Consider the following 17390-nt stretch of genomic DNA (forward strand, 5'->3'; position numbering starts at 1 on the left):
TAGGATTATAGGTGTGAGCCACCGCGCCCGGCCTCATGTTCTCTTAATTTCTCTTTCCATGCTGTCTGAAGCTCGGGGTACTAAGTGATCTGGAGATACAGTGTACCGTGCTGTACAGAAAGTAGAGATAAATATTACCTATAATGTAGATTCTATTTCTCCAATGATTAATGTGTTTCTTTTAAAAATTTCTAGCCCCAGGATTTGTCACACTTTTATATTTTAGTAGACCTTTGAAATCCTGCAATTAGAGAAAGAATAGTAATGCTATTTAAGTCATAGAATATAAACGCAGAATCATTGGGCTCTATTTGATTTGGTACATACTAGCCAGAATGAATATCTAATGAGAAACTATTCTGACTACTTCATTGTCTAGTCCAGTGCTACTCAAAGTGTGGCCAGTATACCAACAGGAGGCCGGGTGCAGTGGCTCACGCCTGTAATCCTAGCACTCTGGGAGGCATAGGAGGGAGGATTGCTTGGGATCAGGAGTTTGAGACCAGCCTGACCAGGAGTGAGACCCATCTCTACTTAAAATAGTAAAAATTACCTAGGTGCGGTAGTGTGCACCTGTAGTCCCAGCTATTTGGGAGGCTGAGGCAGGAGAATCGCTTGAGCCCATGAGTTTGAGATTGCTGTGAGCTAGGCTGATGCCATGGCACTCTACCCCAGGCCACAGAGTGAGACTCTGTCTCAAAAAAAATAAATGAATAAAATAAATAAAAAGCATACCAACAGGATAGGCATCACCTGAGAACTTATTTAAAATGATGCACAATCTCAGGCTCTTCTTATACCTGCTGAGCCAGAATCTGTCTTTTAACAGGATCCAAAGTAGATTCATATGTACATTCAAGTTGGAGAAGCACTATCCTAGACTACCTTCTTTGTTCCAGCAGCAAATGTGAGATTGTCCAGACCAAAGCTCAAGCCTTCTTTGAGCTTCTAGGATTTCAGAACTAACCTGAGGCATTTAAGCTGAAGGGACATGTCACATAAATGAAATCATACAATATTGGGGCTTTTTTGACTGGCCTCTTTCACTTAGCATAATGTTTTTAAGGTTCATCTGTATTGTTACATTATATGGATATGTCACATTTTTTTTATCCATTCATCAGTTGATGAGCATTTGACCCCTTTTGCACTTTTTGGCTATTATGAGTAATGCTGCTGTGAACATTGATGTACACATTTTTGTGTGAACATATGTTTTCATTTCTCTTGGGTATATATCTAAGAGTGAAATCATATATAATCTTATGTTTAATATCTTGAGGAGCTGCCTGATTGTTTCCCAAAGTGACTATGCCATTGTACTATCTCATCAGCAATGAATGAGTGTTCCAATTTCTGGCCAAGTGGGATTTTATTCTAAGTATAATAGGAATCCATTGAAAGGTTTTAAGTAGAAGAACAATATAGATTATTTGAATCTCCCTAGCTAGAAACTAGAAATAACCAGTGCCTCCAATCCAGGTCTTTTTCTTCCTTGAATAGTTTATCCAGGCCCATGAGAGTGTCAGCAAAATCATTTGTTCATATTTAAATCACAGTTCATTCTTCCTTTAGTCTTTTCTTTTTCAAATTGTGATAAAATGTACATAACATAAAATTTACCATTTTAACCATTTTTAAGTGTATAGTTCTGTGGCATTAAATACATTTACACTGTTGTGCAACCATCACCATCATTCATCTCTAAAACCTTTTCATCATCCCAACTGAAACTCTATACCCATTAAATAACAACTCCCCATTTCCTCTCTCCTTAACTCCTGGCAACCACCATTCTACTTTCTATCTCTGTGAATTTCATTACTTTAGGTAGAAATAAATGGAATCGTATAATAATTGTCCTTTTTTTTTTTTGAGACAGAGTCTCACTTTGTTGCCCAGGCTAGAGTGAGTGCCGTGACGTCAGCCTAGCTCACAGCAACCTCAAACTCCTGGGCTCAAGCAATCCTTCTGCCTCAGCCTCCCTAGTAGCTGGGACTACAGGCATGCGCCACCATGCCCGGCTAATTTTTTTCTGTTATATTTTTAGTTGGCCAATTAATTTCTCTCTGTTTATAGTAGAGACGGGGTCTCGCTCTTGCTCAGGCTGGTTTCGAACTCCTGACCTCGAGCGATCCGCCCGCCTCGGCCTCCCAGAGTGCTAGGATTACAGGCGTGAGCCACTCTGCCTGGCCATAATTGTCCTTTTTTGACTGACTTATTCCACTTAGCATAATGTCTTCAAGGTGATCCATGTTGTAGCATATTAGAATTCCCTTCCTTTTTAAGGCTGAATAGTATTCCATTGTATGTATATACCACAATTGTGAATTATTTATTCATTCATCCACTTATAGATACCTGGGTTGCTTTTGGCTTTGTGAATAATACTGTAATGAGCAAGAAATACAAATGTCTGTTCAAGTCACTGTTTTCACTTCTTTTGAGTACATATCTGGAAATAGAATTGTTGGTTCATATGGGAATTCTATGTTTAATTTTTCGAGGAATCGCCATACTACTATCCATAGCAGCTGCACCATTTTACATTCCCACCAGCAATGTACAAGGGTTCTAATTTCACCACCTCCACACTTTAGTCTTTTGCTAGTGTTAATTCTCTATCTGTAACCATCTGTATAGAGTGCTACAACTTGTAAGGCACCTTTAAGACAGCAACCTCACAAATGTCAACAATTCTGGATTTTCATTAAGTGAATGGACTATTTTATGATTCTTTGGAATATGGAATTTGAAGGTGACCTTGGCCTGGTCTTCCTCCCCATTGTTTAGTATGAACAGGTACTTAAAGAATGTTGACCCTATGCAAGCAAGTTACACGTTTCATCTCTTTTAAATCCTCACAACAACCTGGTGAGACAGCTACTGTTTTTTCCCCCATGTCTGAGACTAAAGTAGCAGTGTCTAGAGTAGTTAAGAGACCTGCTCAATATCACCTAGAAATGGCAAAGCTGGACTTAAAAGACAAATCTTCCAAAACTTACTGGCTCTTTCAATTCTACTACAAGCCTTCCTGTTAACGGCATCCTGAATATAGTATATTGGGGAATGGAAGTCTTACATATCATTAAACAGCCTTTTTTGATCTCCATTGTGTCCTGTTTGACCCCGAAGAGATGAATTGAGGGCAGGATGTTACTCACATCAACAGAGGATATGGTCAGCCAACAGAGATGATGATTTCTACAGTCTGGGGGCTCAATGGTCATCTTTTGGCTGGGGCTAAAGGGTTTAGAGCCATCCATAGTCCTCCTGGTGGGTTGCAGGATGGAGCAATTGTCTGCCACCATTGGACAGCTGCTTTAGGAATCTAATTTGTTTATATTGAATTTTTTGATATTCAGGAGGGCTCAATACTTGGTACATTAATAAATAATAATCTATGCTACAACTTACTGAATGTTTACTGTGTCCCAGAACTGCACTCAGTCCTTTTAGTGTTTTATTTTATGTACTATTCAGACAACCCTAGGATATTGTTACTGTTGTCCTTATTTAACATATGAGACCAGAGCCTACATCTGGCTCTGGATCCCAAGCTCTTGATCACAAAGTGGCTGTATTGCCTTTTACATTGCACATGAGTATTTTCTAACTATCAAGTAAAATTCAAGAGGAGAATATGTGCATGTGCAAGGTGTTTTTGCAGTCCCCTTCTCCATGGTTGATAGTTAAAGTCTCTTCTCACTGTGGGGCTCTGGGTACAGGGTGGACTATATCAAGCCAGAGCTACCTGTCCTTCTCGTTTCCTCAGGTCTGTAACATTGTGGCTGGGCAGCGCTGCATTAAGAAGCTGACTGACAACCAGACTTCGACCATGATAAAGGCCACAGCTAGGTCGGCGCCAGACAGACAGGAGGAGATCAGTCGCCTGGTCAGTGGGGCTGCAGAGAAATGTTTGCTCAGTCATTGGGGCCCTTGATAATATAGATGTTTTAATGGCCCAGCGGACATTCCTTCAGGAGAACCCAAGTCTGGATTTGTTCCCTGGAACTCCACAGGGCTGCTCTTGTTTTTTGACCTTGTATCTACTTTGCTTCTATCTCTCCATTTCTCTCTTGCATTACTTTGCTGTATTATCCACTTCCACTTCTCTCATCTTCCAGTCTCCCTGGGCCCCCTTTTTAGAGCTATTCCTTGCTACTCCTAGCTTCTCTTCAGGGCTGTCTCCTTGGGACCCAGAGGGTGAGGAGTATTGCCAAGCTGCTGCTCTCCTGAGATCCCCCTCTTTTGTACTGCAGATGAAGAATGCCAGCTACAACTTAGATCCCTATATCCAAGAATTTGGGATTAAAGTGAAAGACGACATGACGGAGGTGACGGGGCGAGTGCTGCCGGCGCCCATCTTGCAGTACGGCGGCCGGGTGAGCAGGGTCAGGGCCAGACAACATCTCTGGGGTATATGTGGGTGGTCGGGTTGTATAGCCAGGGGCTTTTGTTCCCCTACCCATCTGACTCTACTGAGGCTCACCTGGGCGCCCCCTCTGACTATTTCCAGAACCGGGCCATTGCTACACCCAATCAGGGTGTCTGGGACATGCGGGGGAAACAGTTCTACAATGGGATTGAGATCAAAGTCTGGGCCATCGCCTGCTTCGCACCCCAGAAACAGTGTCGAGAAGAGGTGCTCAAGTAAGGAGGCTTGGGTATAGGTGTGGAAGGGTGGGAAGGATGCTAGAGCTGCTGGCCCTCCTCCACCCCCAGGGGCTGAGATTGATTGATAGTGTGCTCTTTCTGTCTTGACTCTGCCTATATTGTGCTTTCTTGCTCAAGCTTCTACCTATTCCTTTTCTGTCCATTTTTGGTTAGGAGAATTTGATAAGGGGCTATATCTATGTCAGAGGTAATGATTTTAGGGTCTGAATCGCCTAAAGAAGGCCTGGATTATTTTATTGTTATAATTATTGTTATTAGTAATAAATAGTACTAGTGATGACTGTAATGTTTATGCCAACATTGTACTTAAGTACCTAATTTATGTTCTCTCATTTCATCTTTACAGTGAGTAGGTGGTGATATTTCCATTTTCAGGAGACTGAGGCTCAAGAGGTTAAGTAACTTGTCCAAAGTTCGCATATCATCAAGAAAGTATTAGATAGAGTTGGGATCAGTTCAGATCCGAGCTTCAAAACTTGGTTCCTAATTGGAAACAAAATAGAGCAAATTGTTTAGCTGATCTCTGAGCTGTCCTTTGCTATGCACAGAATTTGTTCAGTCAGGTCCAAGTGACCTGAATTAGGTTAACAAGAGTTATAAGGGCCTTTGCGACACTGTGGCCGAGGGGTTTTAAGTAGATCACAGCAATAAGGAAAGTGATAAAGCCAAATGATTTTAAAAAACAGTTTAGATGGGTGAAGGACCCACAGCCTCAAGGCCACATGTGGCCCTCCAGATCCCCAAGTGGGATTTGTTCTGTAAAATTTGGATTCAGTCAAAAGGCTGTACTCAAGGATCCAGAAGGCCACCTGTGGCCCCAAGGCTGCAGGTTCCCCACCCCTTGATGGCTCTGGTGTGTGAATGAGTAAGTGAAGAAGTCACTGATCCTTCCCCTGCAGTCTTTTTTTTTTTTTTAAATAGTTTTATTGAGATATGTTTAAAATACCACAAAACGCACCCACATAAAGCATACAGTTTGTTGGTTCCTGCTGTCTTTTGGAATGGTGGCTTCTCATTCTCTGTGGCTTTGGAGTGGAGTCAGTGTACTCTGGGGATGAAGAGAGTCAATGGGGTTGACTATTTTGGGTAGTGATGAGGGTAATGGAGATGTGTGCCCTGGTGGGTTCATCTAGCCTTGGAGTCTTCACAAGAATTAGTTCTAGCAGTTCTTGGTGGATCTGGGGACTCTGGACCCAGACTTTGTCATTCTACCTTCTCCCCTCACGGATATACAACCACTACCACAATCATAACTGTAGCTTCTTCTAAGTGGGTGATGGTTCTTGTCCCCTTTCCTGGGTTCTTTGGATATTGGCCCCATTTAAACCATTTACTCCTGGCCTTGGCCTGGCATTGGAGGGCTGGCCCTTAGCATATTAGAAAGGCTCCCTGGTCTTTGCCTTTGTGCTATAGTCACTTCACTGGCAGTTTTATTTTCTCTGTGCATCTCTCTTACTCCCACGTCCTTCCCTTTTCCAGTTCTTTTGGGAAACAGTCCATTGTTTTGGCCATTTTCGGGTATAGGAACTGATAAACCCTAGACTATCAGACTTGAAAGAGGTCAGTTTATCAAGCATCCCCTTCTCCTTGTGACCCTTAGATATATGGGGTAAGAATGTGGTTTGTCCATCTGGGTCAGTAATAACCAATTAGATGTGTGGTTCTGGGTTAAAGGTAAAGATTTCTGACTCTTTAGCCATGGCAGTGGATGAGATTGTCCAGAGAGAATGTGCATAGTAAGTTAACTCAGAGAAACTGGAAAATAAACAGAGCAAAGTCTCTAAGTGTGTATAAGGTGGTGGGATCCACGGCATGGAGAGAAGGCATCCTTTCCACTGAGAAGAGGGGAAAACATGAAGATTGCTGTGGAGTTGGAGAAACTAGTAGTTGGGAATGGTGAGGGAGTCCTAGGTACAACCCTCAGAATTTTTCTTCTAGCTAAAGAGGCCCCATTCAGCTATGTCACCTTTAGGACAGGATTTCAAGACCTTCCCCGTCCTATATATCTCTCAACACTTTGTGGTTTGAGATATCCCAAGTGTGATTCTGGTAGTAGAGAGAAGATTGGGAATACCACTTTTCTTCAAGTAGAGACCCACTATTAATGAAATCTGGTAACATGTAGGCTTTTTTTGTAGCTACTCTGCAGTTGTATACAAGGCAGAGAAATGGAAGAAATACTATTAGTAGTCCATCAAAGCCCTAGTTTTTATTAACATGAAACAATGGTTAGGTTGTATTTTTTTAGTCGAACATTCATTTTGAAAATTTTTTAAAAATAGTAAATGTAGAGACTACCACCTCAGGCACTCATGTATCCATCATAAGTTTTGTCATATTTATCCTTTTTGGAAAAGTAAATAAAATATTACAGATAAACATGATGTTCTTTCATATCTTCCACCCTAGTCCTATTCCTCCCTTCTAATGCAGCCACTGTCACAATTTATTGTAACCTTCCTATTCAATTTCTATATTGTATATACTATATGTATATAAATTATCTTAAATTTTGCATAATAGTATCGTACTATCGTACTGTATTTACCTTTCTTTTGCATTTTTATGAAATATGTGAAAAATACTTATTTTCTAACTGAACTATAATTGATACTTATATTCTATATAATATCTCCTAAGCAATTGCTTTCATTCTCTGTACATTATAGCTTTATAATTTCAATGCAAGATTTTCACATTAAATTTCCTGCTACTCGTTTAATTAATTAATTAAAATTAAATTAATCTGTTAGTATGTTTATGTAGGTTGATTTTTTTTTTTTTTTTACTCTATTGTATGTGTATCTTTTCTTCCAATTTTGTCTTCATTTCCCAGGGTAAAGCCCTAAAGCCAAAGGAATGAAGCTTATTTTACTGGCTCTTAGGCTTCAAAGAACCAGTTGGAGAGGAGGGAGCTCATTTTTTACTGAGCATCTCCTGTGCTCCCATCACTGTTGGAATCTCATTTATTTTGAGCAAAAAGGCCTTACTCTTGGTCATCTGCCTGTTTCTTTGGACATATAATGGAGCATAGGAATCAGCTGCTTGAGTGGGGCAAGGTGGGAACCCTGAGAATTCCCATAGGTCCCTTTTCTGGGCTCCCTCATGTCTTTGCTCCTATCATTGAACACTTGGCAAGCTGTCTTGTCATACTCAACTATAAATGGACATTTTGCACTAGCTGTGATCATTTCTCATTTAGGTTAGAATCTCTCAGTCCCTCTCATAGTGCTGAGCACCTAAGATCGAGGCATTTGGCCAGAAGTATTAAAGTGGGACTTACTGCTTTCTGTCATGACCATGCTTGTGCTATAGGAACTTCACAGACCAGCTGCGGAAGATTTCCAAGGATGCAGGGATGCCTATCCAGGGTCAGCCTTGTTTCTGCAAATATGCGCAGGGGGCAGACAGCGTGGAGCCCATGTTCCGGCATCTCAAGAACACCTACTCAGGGCTGCAGCTTATTATCGTCATCCTGCCAGGGAAGACACCAGTGTATGGTACAGTTTTCTTGGGACAGTGCTAATGATGATGGGATTCTTCTCAGGGTAGCTCCCTGGAGACTCCTAGGGAAGACTTGATGTAAATTCTTGGCTCTAGCTAGAGCCGTTCCTTAATGTCAGTACTTCTGTTATAGGAGAAAGAGCAGCCTATATGAGCCATTGAGTCATCCCAGATCCTAATTGTATGCTCACCTTTATTTCCCAGTAACATTTACTGGAGTCCTATGAGTGCTGGTTTTTATACCAGGCTCAGCTGGGCCAGATATAGAGATGGGTCAGTCCAGATTCCTATCTTTAGGGGTGAGTTGTTTATCAGGATACTGTGCAGCACACTCAACCAGAATGTGTGGTGGCTGTTTGATAATGATTTGGACTTTTTGAGAGGCTCTTCCCTTCTCTTCTCTTCTCTTCTCTTCTCTTCTCTTCTCTTCTCTTCTCTTCTCTTCTCTTCTCTTCTCTTCTCTTCTCTTCTCTTCTCTTCTCTTCTCTTCTCTTCTCTTCTCTACAGGAGAGACTATATAAGTTTCTGGCTCAGCACTTTTCTTGTACTCTGTTTTCCCTCTCTACCTCTCCTGCTTCAAAGGAAGAGGTGTTCCTCTTAGTTTGCTCAACTCTTCTGTGCCCTTGTTCCCAACCTATCCTGCTACCTTTGGGACTTCATACCTTTCAACTCACAAACATCTTCAAATTCCCCATCCTAGTGCACATTACCACAATCTTGCCATCTCCTTTAGCTTTTGTCTTCCTGTTTTCTTCATCAAACCTTTTGAATGATTTCTCTACATTCTCTTATGCCCACTTTCTCACCAGCCACTTACTCCTTAGCATCTTTCATCTATCTTGCCTTCTATCTACCTTTCTCCTAAACCTCCTCTGCAAAGGGCTGCCAGTGACCTTTCTCAGTTGTCCTCTTCCCTTGACTTCTGCATATTTTCTCCTGTCTCTCCTTACTAATTTTTGTCATTACCAGGAATGGTTGGTATTTGCTAGGTTTCTGTCCCCTGCCCTCTCTTTCTGTTTTTACATTCTCTTAACATTCTTATTCATTTTGGTTGCTTCAATCATCACCTATTGTTATATGTTATATCATTAAAGTCTTGATCTAACCCTTGAACCCTCTGCAGCTCCTGCCTGTACCTTTGGCCTCTCTCCTTTTCTTTTGCAGGAGTTTATTAATCATCTATCATGTGTGAAACACTATGCAAAATCCTAGATACATTGGTGAATATAACAGATACAGTCTGTGCCCTTAGAAAATGTTTTGTTGGACCATCTCTTCAGTAGCTTGTCTTCTCTGTAAAACCTTCTCTTTGCTTCTCTTTTCTGTGTTTAGCAACATAGTTGTTTCTGAGTACCTTCATTCAAACTTTGGAGGCAGTCTGTCTTCTCTTTGCTTCACCTCCAGTGCTCTTTTTCACAATCTTTCTTAAGATACATTCCCTGCTCTCTACCCATACTTATCAACTTAGTTCTAACCTTCCTTCTCAAGGCTTTGTTGAATAGATTATCAGGTAAGACTTTCTGTGATTGTATTACCAAAAAAGTGAATGGGGCGTGGTGGTTCACATCTGTAATCCCAGCACTTTGGGAGGCTAAGGCAGGAGGATCGCTTGAGTCTGGGAGTTCAAGACCAGCCTGGGCAATATAGCAAAACCTTGTCTATACAAAAAATAAAATAAATTAGCCTGGCATGGTAGCATGTGCCTGTAGTCCTAATTACTTCAGAGGCTGAGGCAGAAGGATCACTTGTGTCCAGGAGATTGAGGCTGCAGTGAGCTTTGGTTGTTCCACTGCACTTTGGCCTGGGAAACAGAGTGAGACCCCATCTCTTAACAAATAACAAAAAAACCAAAAAACCCCTTCATTGGTTCCCATTCATTACTACATAAAGACTTTTCATGGCCCTGATCTTAATTTAAACTTTTCAGCTTAATCTTGCAGTGTTCACTTATCACACATCCTGGAAAGATCACTGGTTCTAGAATTAGAACTGGATTTAAGCCTGGCTATCCAAGTCAGCTGTCTTGGGCAAATTATTTAACACCTAAGCTTTCTAAGTCTCATGAATTAATTATATAAAACGCAGCATCTGGCACGGTGACTTGCATATAGGTGACACTCTAAGTGCTCATTTCTTGTCTGTACTTTCCAATCTCTGGTTTTGTTCATGTCATTTGCCTTTTCCTGGGATATCTGAATACCCTTCTTGTCCCCCATGTTGCCCTTAAAATTGTCTCCATCATTTAAGGCCCAGTTTAAATGCTACTTATTCCATATTCGTGACATCCCACCTAGAGGGTGAACTTGTCTCTGGATTCCTCTAATTTATCAGACCATTGATCAATTACAATCTTGCATCATATTTTGAGCATGGATTAGGTCTGATTCTGCTCTGAAAACTTCTTCCCTCTGTATACATACACACCTAAGGTATTAACTCCCACTGATAAGATACTCAGTAATTAATAATAGTTATTGAGGGAAGTTGATTGCTCTTCAATCATATCTTTCTTGGGTCCTAGTATGGATGATAAGGATGCTTTTTAGGAGAATTGCCTTAAGGAAATATCTATGTTTCTGGTTCCCTCTATTAAGGGAAGAATTCAGTGTTTTGGCTTACCTTGGGAGTATAGTAAAGCATGCTTAGGGAAGGCAGTACTTAGAATTTTCCCTTCCCTGGGCTCAGTAATGTTACTGTTGTCTCTAGCTTCATATCTTTATTGAGGCCTTGGGTTTCTTCCATTTACATGCATTCCTTGGTTATACTACCTGGTTGATGGGGTCATCTGTGTAGGAATTTAAACCAGCAGATAAGAGAAGCAGTCAGATTCTTCTAAAGACCCTTCACCTTCCCTCCTGGGAGGCTGGGTGAAATGGCATTTTCCCTCTGATGGTCAAAGTCCCATTGGCATTTGGTGGTCCTGAGAGTGTAGAAGGACTATCACATTTTCCCAGTTTTATCAGATACTACACCTATCTTGTCTTTAGTATTTTAACTCCTTCCTCTCCACTATGTTGATACTATTGGCTTTTTTTAATGTGAACTTTTTATTGAATTATTCATAGAGAAATTTTACATGTTCAGCTCAGTGAATTTTCACAAAGTGTCAGCAGTGTAATCAGCACCCAGTTCAGGTAGTGGAACACTACCACAGCCCCAGGCTACCAGTCACCCCAGCCTCCCACCAGTGGTAACCACTGTTCTGGCTTCTAACACCATAGGTTAGTTTTGCCTGTTTTTGAACTTTATATAAATGGAATCATACAATATAATCTTTTTGTGTGTCTGGCTTCTTTTACACATTAAGTTTGTAAGATTCATCAATGTTGTCTCTAGTTGTAGTTTGTGATTGTTTTTCCATTATATGAATATAACACAATTTACATGTATTTATCTATTCTACTGTTAGTGCACATATTTGGATTATTTCTAGTTTTTGACTATTATAAATAATGCTTCATTGACCACTCTTGTACATATCCTTTGAACATATGCATGCATTTCTGTTAGGTGTCTATCTAGTAGTGGATTGTAAGTATACCAGTTTATACTTCCACCAGCAGTGTATGAGACTTCTAGATAGTTCACATCCTTACCAAACTTGGTATTGTCTCTTTCATTTTAGACATTCTTGTGGGGTTTTGGTGATATTGGATTGTGCTTTTAATTTGATTTCTCTGATGACTAATAAAGTTGAGTATCTTTTTAATGAAATAGGTGAAGCTATGTCATTAGCCTTTTTTTTTATAAAGTGCTTGCTCAAGTCTTTTCCTTTTTTTGTTGACTTTACTGCCTTTTCCTTATTGATTTATAGGTGTTCTTTCCAGTTTCTTTGTTGAATATATGTGTGTATATTACACATATCTTCTCTTCACTGTCTTGCCTTTTTACTTTCTTAATGGTGTCTTTTGTTGAATGGAACTTTTAAATTTTAGTGTAGTCCAGTTTTTTAATATTTTGGCTAGTAGTTCTGTGTCCTGTTTAAGAAATCCAGGGTCATGAAGGTACTATTTCAAGTTTTCTTTTTTTTTTTTTTTTTCTTTTTGAGACAGAGTCTCCCTCTGTTGCCTGGGCTAGAGTGCCAAGGCATCAGCCTAGCTTACAGCAACCTCAAACTCCTGGGCTCAAGCAATCCTCCTGCCTCTGCCTCCCCAGTAGCTGGGACTACAGGCATGCGCCACCATTCCCAGTTAATTTTTTCTTTTTTTTTCTTTTTTTTGAGACAGAGTTTCACTTTGTTCCCCAGGCTAGAGTGAGTGCCATGGTGTCAGCCTAGCTCACAGGAACCTCAAATTCCTGGGCTCAAGCAGTCCTGCTGCCTCAGCCTCCCAAGTAGCTGGGACTACAGGCATGTGCCACCCTGCCCGGCTAATTTTTTCTCTATATGTATTAGTTGGCCAATTAATTTCTTTCTATTTATAGTAAGACAGGGTCTCGCTCTTGCTCAGGCTGGTTTCGAACTCCTGACCTCGAGTAATCTGCCCACCTCGGCCTCCCAGAGTGCTAGGATATCAGGTGTGAGCCTCTGCGCAGGGCCTGATTTTTTCTATATATTTTTAGTTGGCCAATTAATTTCTTTCTCTTTTTAGTAGAGACAGGGTCTCGCTCTTGCTCAGGCTAGTTTCGAACTCCTGACCTTGAGCAATCCTTCCACCTCGGCTTCTTACGTTTTCTTTTATATGAATTGTTTTTTAACCTTTCACATTGAGAACTAATGTGTCTGTAAACAGAGCAAAAACTCTGTTGCTTTCCTGTCCCCTGGTAGTGGTCCCAGAGCTTGGAATCTCAGCTTCCTGCCCATACCTACAATCAGCAAATGTACACAGGTTAAAAACAATTGCAGCCGGGCGCGGTGGCTCACGCCTGTAATCCTAGCTCTTTGGGAGGCCGAGGCGGGCGGATTGCTCAAGGTCAGGAGTTCAAAACCAGCCTGAGCAAGAGCGAGACCCCGTCTCTACTATAAATAGAAAGAAACTAATTAGCCAACTGATATATATATAAAAAATTAGCCGGGCATGGTGGCGCATGCCTGTAGTCCCAGCTACTCGGGAGGCTGAGACAGAAGGATCGCTTGAGCCCAGGAGTTTGAGGTTGCTGTGAGCTAGGCTGACGCCATGGCACTCACTCTAGCCTGGGCAACAAAGCGAGACTCTGTCTCAAAAAAAAAAAAAAAACAAAAAAACACAATTGCAGAAGATAGCTCATCTCTTTGGGATTTTCTCCCTGCTTGGAATTTTTAATCCCTCCAGTTTTTGTTGCCTCAGCACCTCTCTGCTGCCTTCAAAAACATGATTTCTGTATTTTATCTGGTTTTTCTTTTCTTTTTTTTTTTTTTGAGATAGAGTCTCGCTTTCTTGCCTAGGCTAGAGTGAGTGCCGTGACGTCAGCCTAGCTCACAGCAACCTCAAACTCCTGGGCTCAAGCGATCCTCCTGCTTCAGCCTCCCGAGTAGCTGGGACTACAGGCACAAGCCACCATGCCCAGCTGATTTTTTTTATATATATATATTAGTTGGCCAATTAATTTCTTTCTATTTTTATGGTAGAGACGGGGTCTCGCTCAGGCTGGTTTTGAACTCCTGACCTTGAGCAATCCGCCCGCCTCTGCCTCCCAGAGTGCTAGGATTACAGGCGTGAGCCACCGCGCCCGGCCCTTATCTGGTTTTTCTGAATGTTCGCTGTAGAACTGGCTTGCCACTAACTATTCCATTTCTCATGGAAGTGGAAGTAAACTTCTTAAAACATGCTCAAGTCTCTTCCATTGAAAACATAGCAAATTATTCATTGATCATAAATTTCCTGCTTGGTACTTTATATTACCAAAATAGTTTTTGCCTCTATACACTGCATTTTTTTTTTGTTGCCTCAATATCACTAATTCCAGAGGACATTTCCAGTCCTCATTTTACCTGATCTCTTAGCTGTGTTTTACTTTGTTGACTACTTGCTCCTTCTTGATACTCTTTCTTTCTGTGGCATTCATGATACAACTGTTTTGGTCTTCCTTCTAGCTCTCTGGATTTTTCTCCTTTGCAGACTCATCATCTTTCTGTTCTGCAAATAGTGTAAGTTCCTCAAGATTCAGATCTAAGCTCTCTTCTCTTTTCACTGTGTTATCTTCCTTGGTGATTTCATCAAGATCATGCTTTCAATTGCTACCTGTACCTAAATATTGCACAAATTTGCATCCCATTACAGACTCCTTTTTTGAGCATCCAGCCACTATACTCATTTGCCTTGTTGATATCCTCATTGGGATGATCAAAAAACTCTTCAAACTCAAAATATCTAAAAACAAACAAACAAACAAAAGAACAAGCTTATTATCTATTTACTCCTATTACAGAAGCTAGGAATTTTAAAGTTATACATAGAAATTCATTTCCCTTACTCATGCCTCTAGTCTATAAGTGAGTCTCTTAAATATCTGAGTTCATGTGTTTCTCTCCATTTCAACAACTCAACTGTTTTCTTAATCTAAGCTACCCTCATCTCTTCTGTAGATTGGCCTAATGACCACATTCTTTCTCTCAAAACATGGTCCCCTTGCTGTTTGTTTTAGCTACTATGACCTTTCAATGTCTCAAACATATCTTGTTATCTTCTAGGATAGTGCATTTTTGTATGTTCTTCCCTCTGTCTGGAATGCTTTCTTCCGAACTCCCTCTCTTCTCTAAGTCCTTTACTGCCTTCAGAATTCAGTTTAGTCATTATTTAAGGATCCCTTCCTGACTCAGATGTTACTTCCTACTATGTGCTTTCATTGCTCCATGAGGTTGTAGCATTTATCAGTATTGTAATTTTCACAGTTTTTAAAATTAGTCACTAGGTAGTAAGCACTATAAAGAGTAGGGACATTATATGTTTTCTGTCACCATTGTATTCTCTAGCACCTCATATACTGCCTGGTATCTCGTAGCCATTCAGTAAATATTTGTTGAATGCACTAATCACTTCTCTCCCTGCCCATAGCTGAGGTGAAACGTGTTGGAGACACTCTCTTGGGAATGGCTACACAGTGTGTGCAGGTGAAGAACGTGGTCAAGACCTCGCCTCAGACTCTGTCCAACCTCTGCCTCAAGATCAATGTCAAACTTGGTGGCATTAACAACATCCTAGTCCCACACCAGCGGTATGAACTCTGTTGTACACTTGCCCTTGTTAAGGTATCGTGCTGGAAATTGATGAAGAGACAGACCCTAGCCAGGCAGAATGAATCAGACACAAGGGGAGAAGATCAGAGTGGGTGTTGGATGGTGCCAGCCAGAGAAAACCCAACTCCTCACGATTTTGTTTTCTCTTCCTTGCTTAGCTCTGCCGTCTTTCAACAGCCAGTGATATTCTTGGGAGCAGATGTTACACACCCACCAGCAGGGGATGGGAAAAAACCTTCTATCACAGCAGTGAGTGATGCTCTCCAGCTATCTCATAAGGTTCTCCTCTAAGCTCTCAGTCCCCAAGACTACACATGATTTCCTTCCCTCAGCTCAGGCTCTTGACCCTTCATAAGATCTTCTCCATTTAGCTCACCATCCCATTGCCCATTCCCTTAGAATCTTCATAAAGTTAGCTTTGTATGAAGCTCTTTTCCAGGGAGAGTAGTAAGAATATAGTCAGAGACTTGGCTCATCACTCTTGCTCTGCATTTGAATTTCTCACTCTCCATGCCTGCTTTTGGGATGTAGGGGAGTGACTAGCTCTTCTCTGAAATCCCTTTTAAGGGAGTTATTTAGTTACTGGGACTGTCCTTTCCTCTGCCCCACCCCTACCCCTGATCAATCTAGTAGATAGATGTTTCTCTAGTCTCTCTCCTGACTTTTCTACTTCCTGTCCCCTGGGGCTTTCAAAATGCTAGGGATCAGGCCTTCCTTCCCTTCCCACTTGCATTTTCTCAACACTCACATTTCTGTAGGCAGACTGGTCTTACTGCAGTGGAAACCCTATAATATGCTTCTCCCTGTTTTTCTTGTGGCCATCCCTCCTATGCTGTGGCCACTGTCCCTTCTGAAAATGGTGTTACTTCCATCAGTCAAAAGAACACTGTCACCATGGATATGGTTCCTGGGTAGATTAGCACTTGAATGGAAAAAAGGATAAACTTAGGGCTGGATGAGGTCATTGTTTGATCTAGTAGTGCTAGACCTTCACATGCCCCTCTGCAAAATGTAGGGGAATCAAATTTATCAAGTACCTATTGTGAGGTAGGCCCTGCGCAAGGTGCTTTATATGTGTTACTACAGCACTGCAAGGAGGTATTCTTACCTCCATCTGAGAAGAGGAAGGAGAAGATCAGATGGATTAAGTAACTTCTACATGTGTGAAACAACAGAGATTGAAACCAGGGCCCATTGAATCCTAATCTCTGCTCATTTGATTACACAGTTTTCCAAGAAGCTTTTCCCCAAACCCATAGCCTGACAATAGAGGGAGGGTGAAGAAAGGTTCTAGGGGCTGATCCTTTCTCTTTGACTGTCAGGTGGTAGGCAGTATGGATGCCCACCCCAGCCGATACTGTGCTACTGTGCGGGTACAGCGACCACGGCAAGAGATCATTGAAGACTTGTCCTACATGGTGCGTGAGCTGCTCATTCAATTCTACAAGTCCACCCGCTTCAAGCCTACCCGCATCATCTTCTACCGAGATGGGGTCCCTGAAGGCCAGCTCCCCCAGGTAGGGCCCAGAAAACCTTTACACTGAGGCCAGAGGGCTAGCAGCTGCTACCTTTTCTTAGCTATTGGCAGTGGGAGGTGTGCTGCTTCTTTTATTTGTTTGTTTGTTTGTTTTGAGACAGAGTCTCGCTTTGTTGTCCAGGCTAGAGTGAGTGCCGTGGCGTTAGCCTAGCTCACAGCAACCTCAAACTCCTGGGCTCGAGCGATCCTTCTGCCTCAGCCTCCCGAGTAGCTGGGACTACAGGCATGCGCCACCATGCCCGGCTAATTTTTTTTATATATATATATCAGTTGGCCAATTAATTTCTTTCTATTTATAGTAGAGACGGGGTCTTGCTCTTGCTCAGGCTGGTTTTGAACTCCTGACCTTGAGCAATCCGCCCGTCTCGGCCTCCCAAGAGCTAGGATTACAGGCGTGAGCCACCGCGCCCGGCCTGTTTGTTTGTTTTTGAGTGCTGATTGATGGATTTATTTCAGTTGATTTATACTATAAGTGATTTCCATGAATATTAGAGTTCTTGAGTATCACTGGAACATTTT

At 41.6% G+C, this 17390-nt stretch overlaps 1 protein-coding gene across 3 annotated transcripts in view; it reads left to right on the forward strand.

Moving 5' to 3' along the window:
- AGO1 (argonaute RISC component 1) overlaps positions 1-17390 on the forward strand; it is a 38541-nt gene that overhangs the window by 12738 nt on the left and 8413 nt on the right. For all 3 annotated transcript variants that reach the window (XM_012765236.3, XM_075996598.1, XM_075996601.1), the window contains 7 exons: positions 3776-3895; positions 4263-4385; positions 4520-4653; positions 7993-8177; positions 15153-15312; positions 15493-15583; positions 16657-16851. In XM_012765236.3, coding sequence (XP_012620690.1) covers positions 3776-3895; positions 4263-4385; positions 4520-4653; positions 7993-8177; positions 15153-15312; positions 15493-15583; positions 16657-16851 — 1008 coding nt within the window. The remainder of the gene's footprint in view (positions 1-3775; positions 3896-4262; positions 4386-4519; positions 4654-7992; positions 8178-15152; positions 15313-15492; positions 15584-16656; positions 16852-17390) is intronic.

This window comes from Microcebus murinus, chromosome 2 (assembly GCF_040939455.1).
Source record: "Microcebus murinus isolate Inina chromosome 2, M.murinus_Inina_mat1.0, whole genome shotgun sequence".
Classification (NCBI taxonomy): Eukaryota; Metazoa; Chordata; class Mammalia; order Primates; family Cheirogaleidae; genus Microcebus; species Microcebus murinus.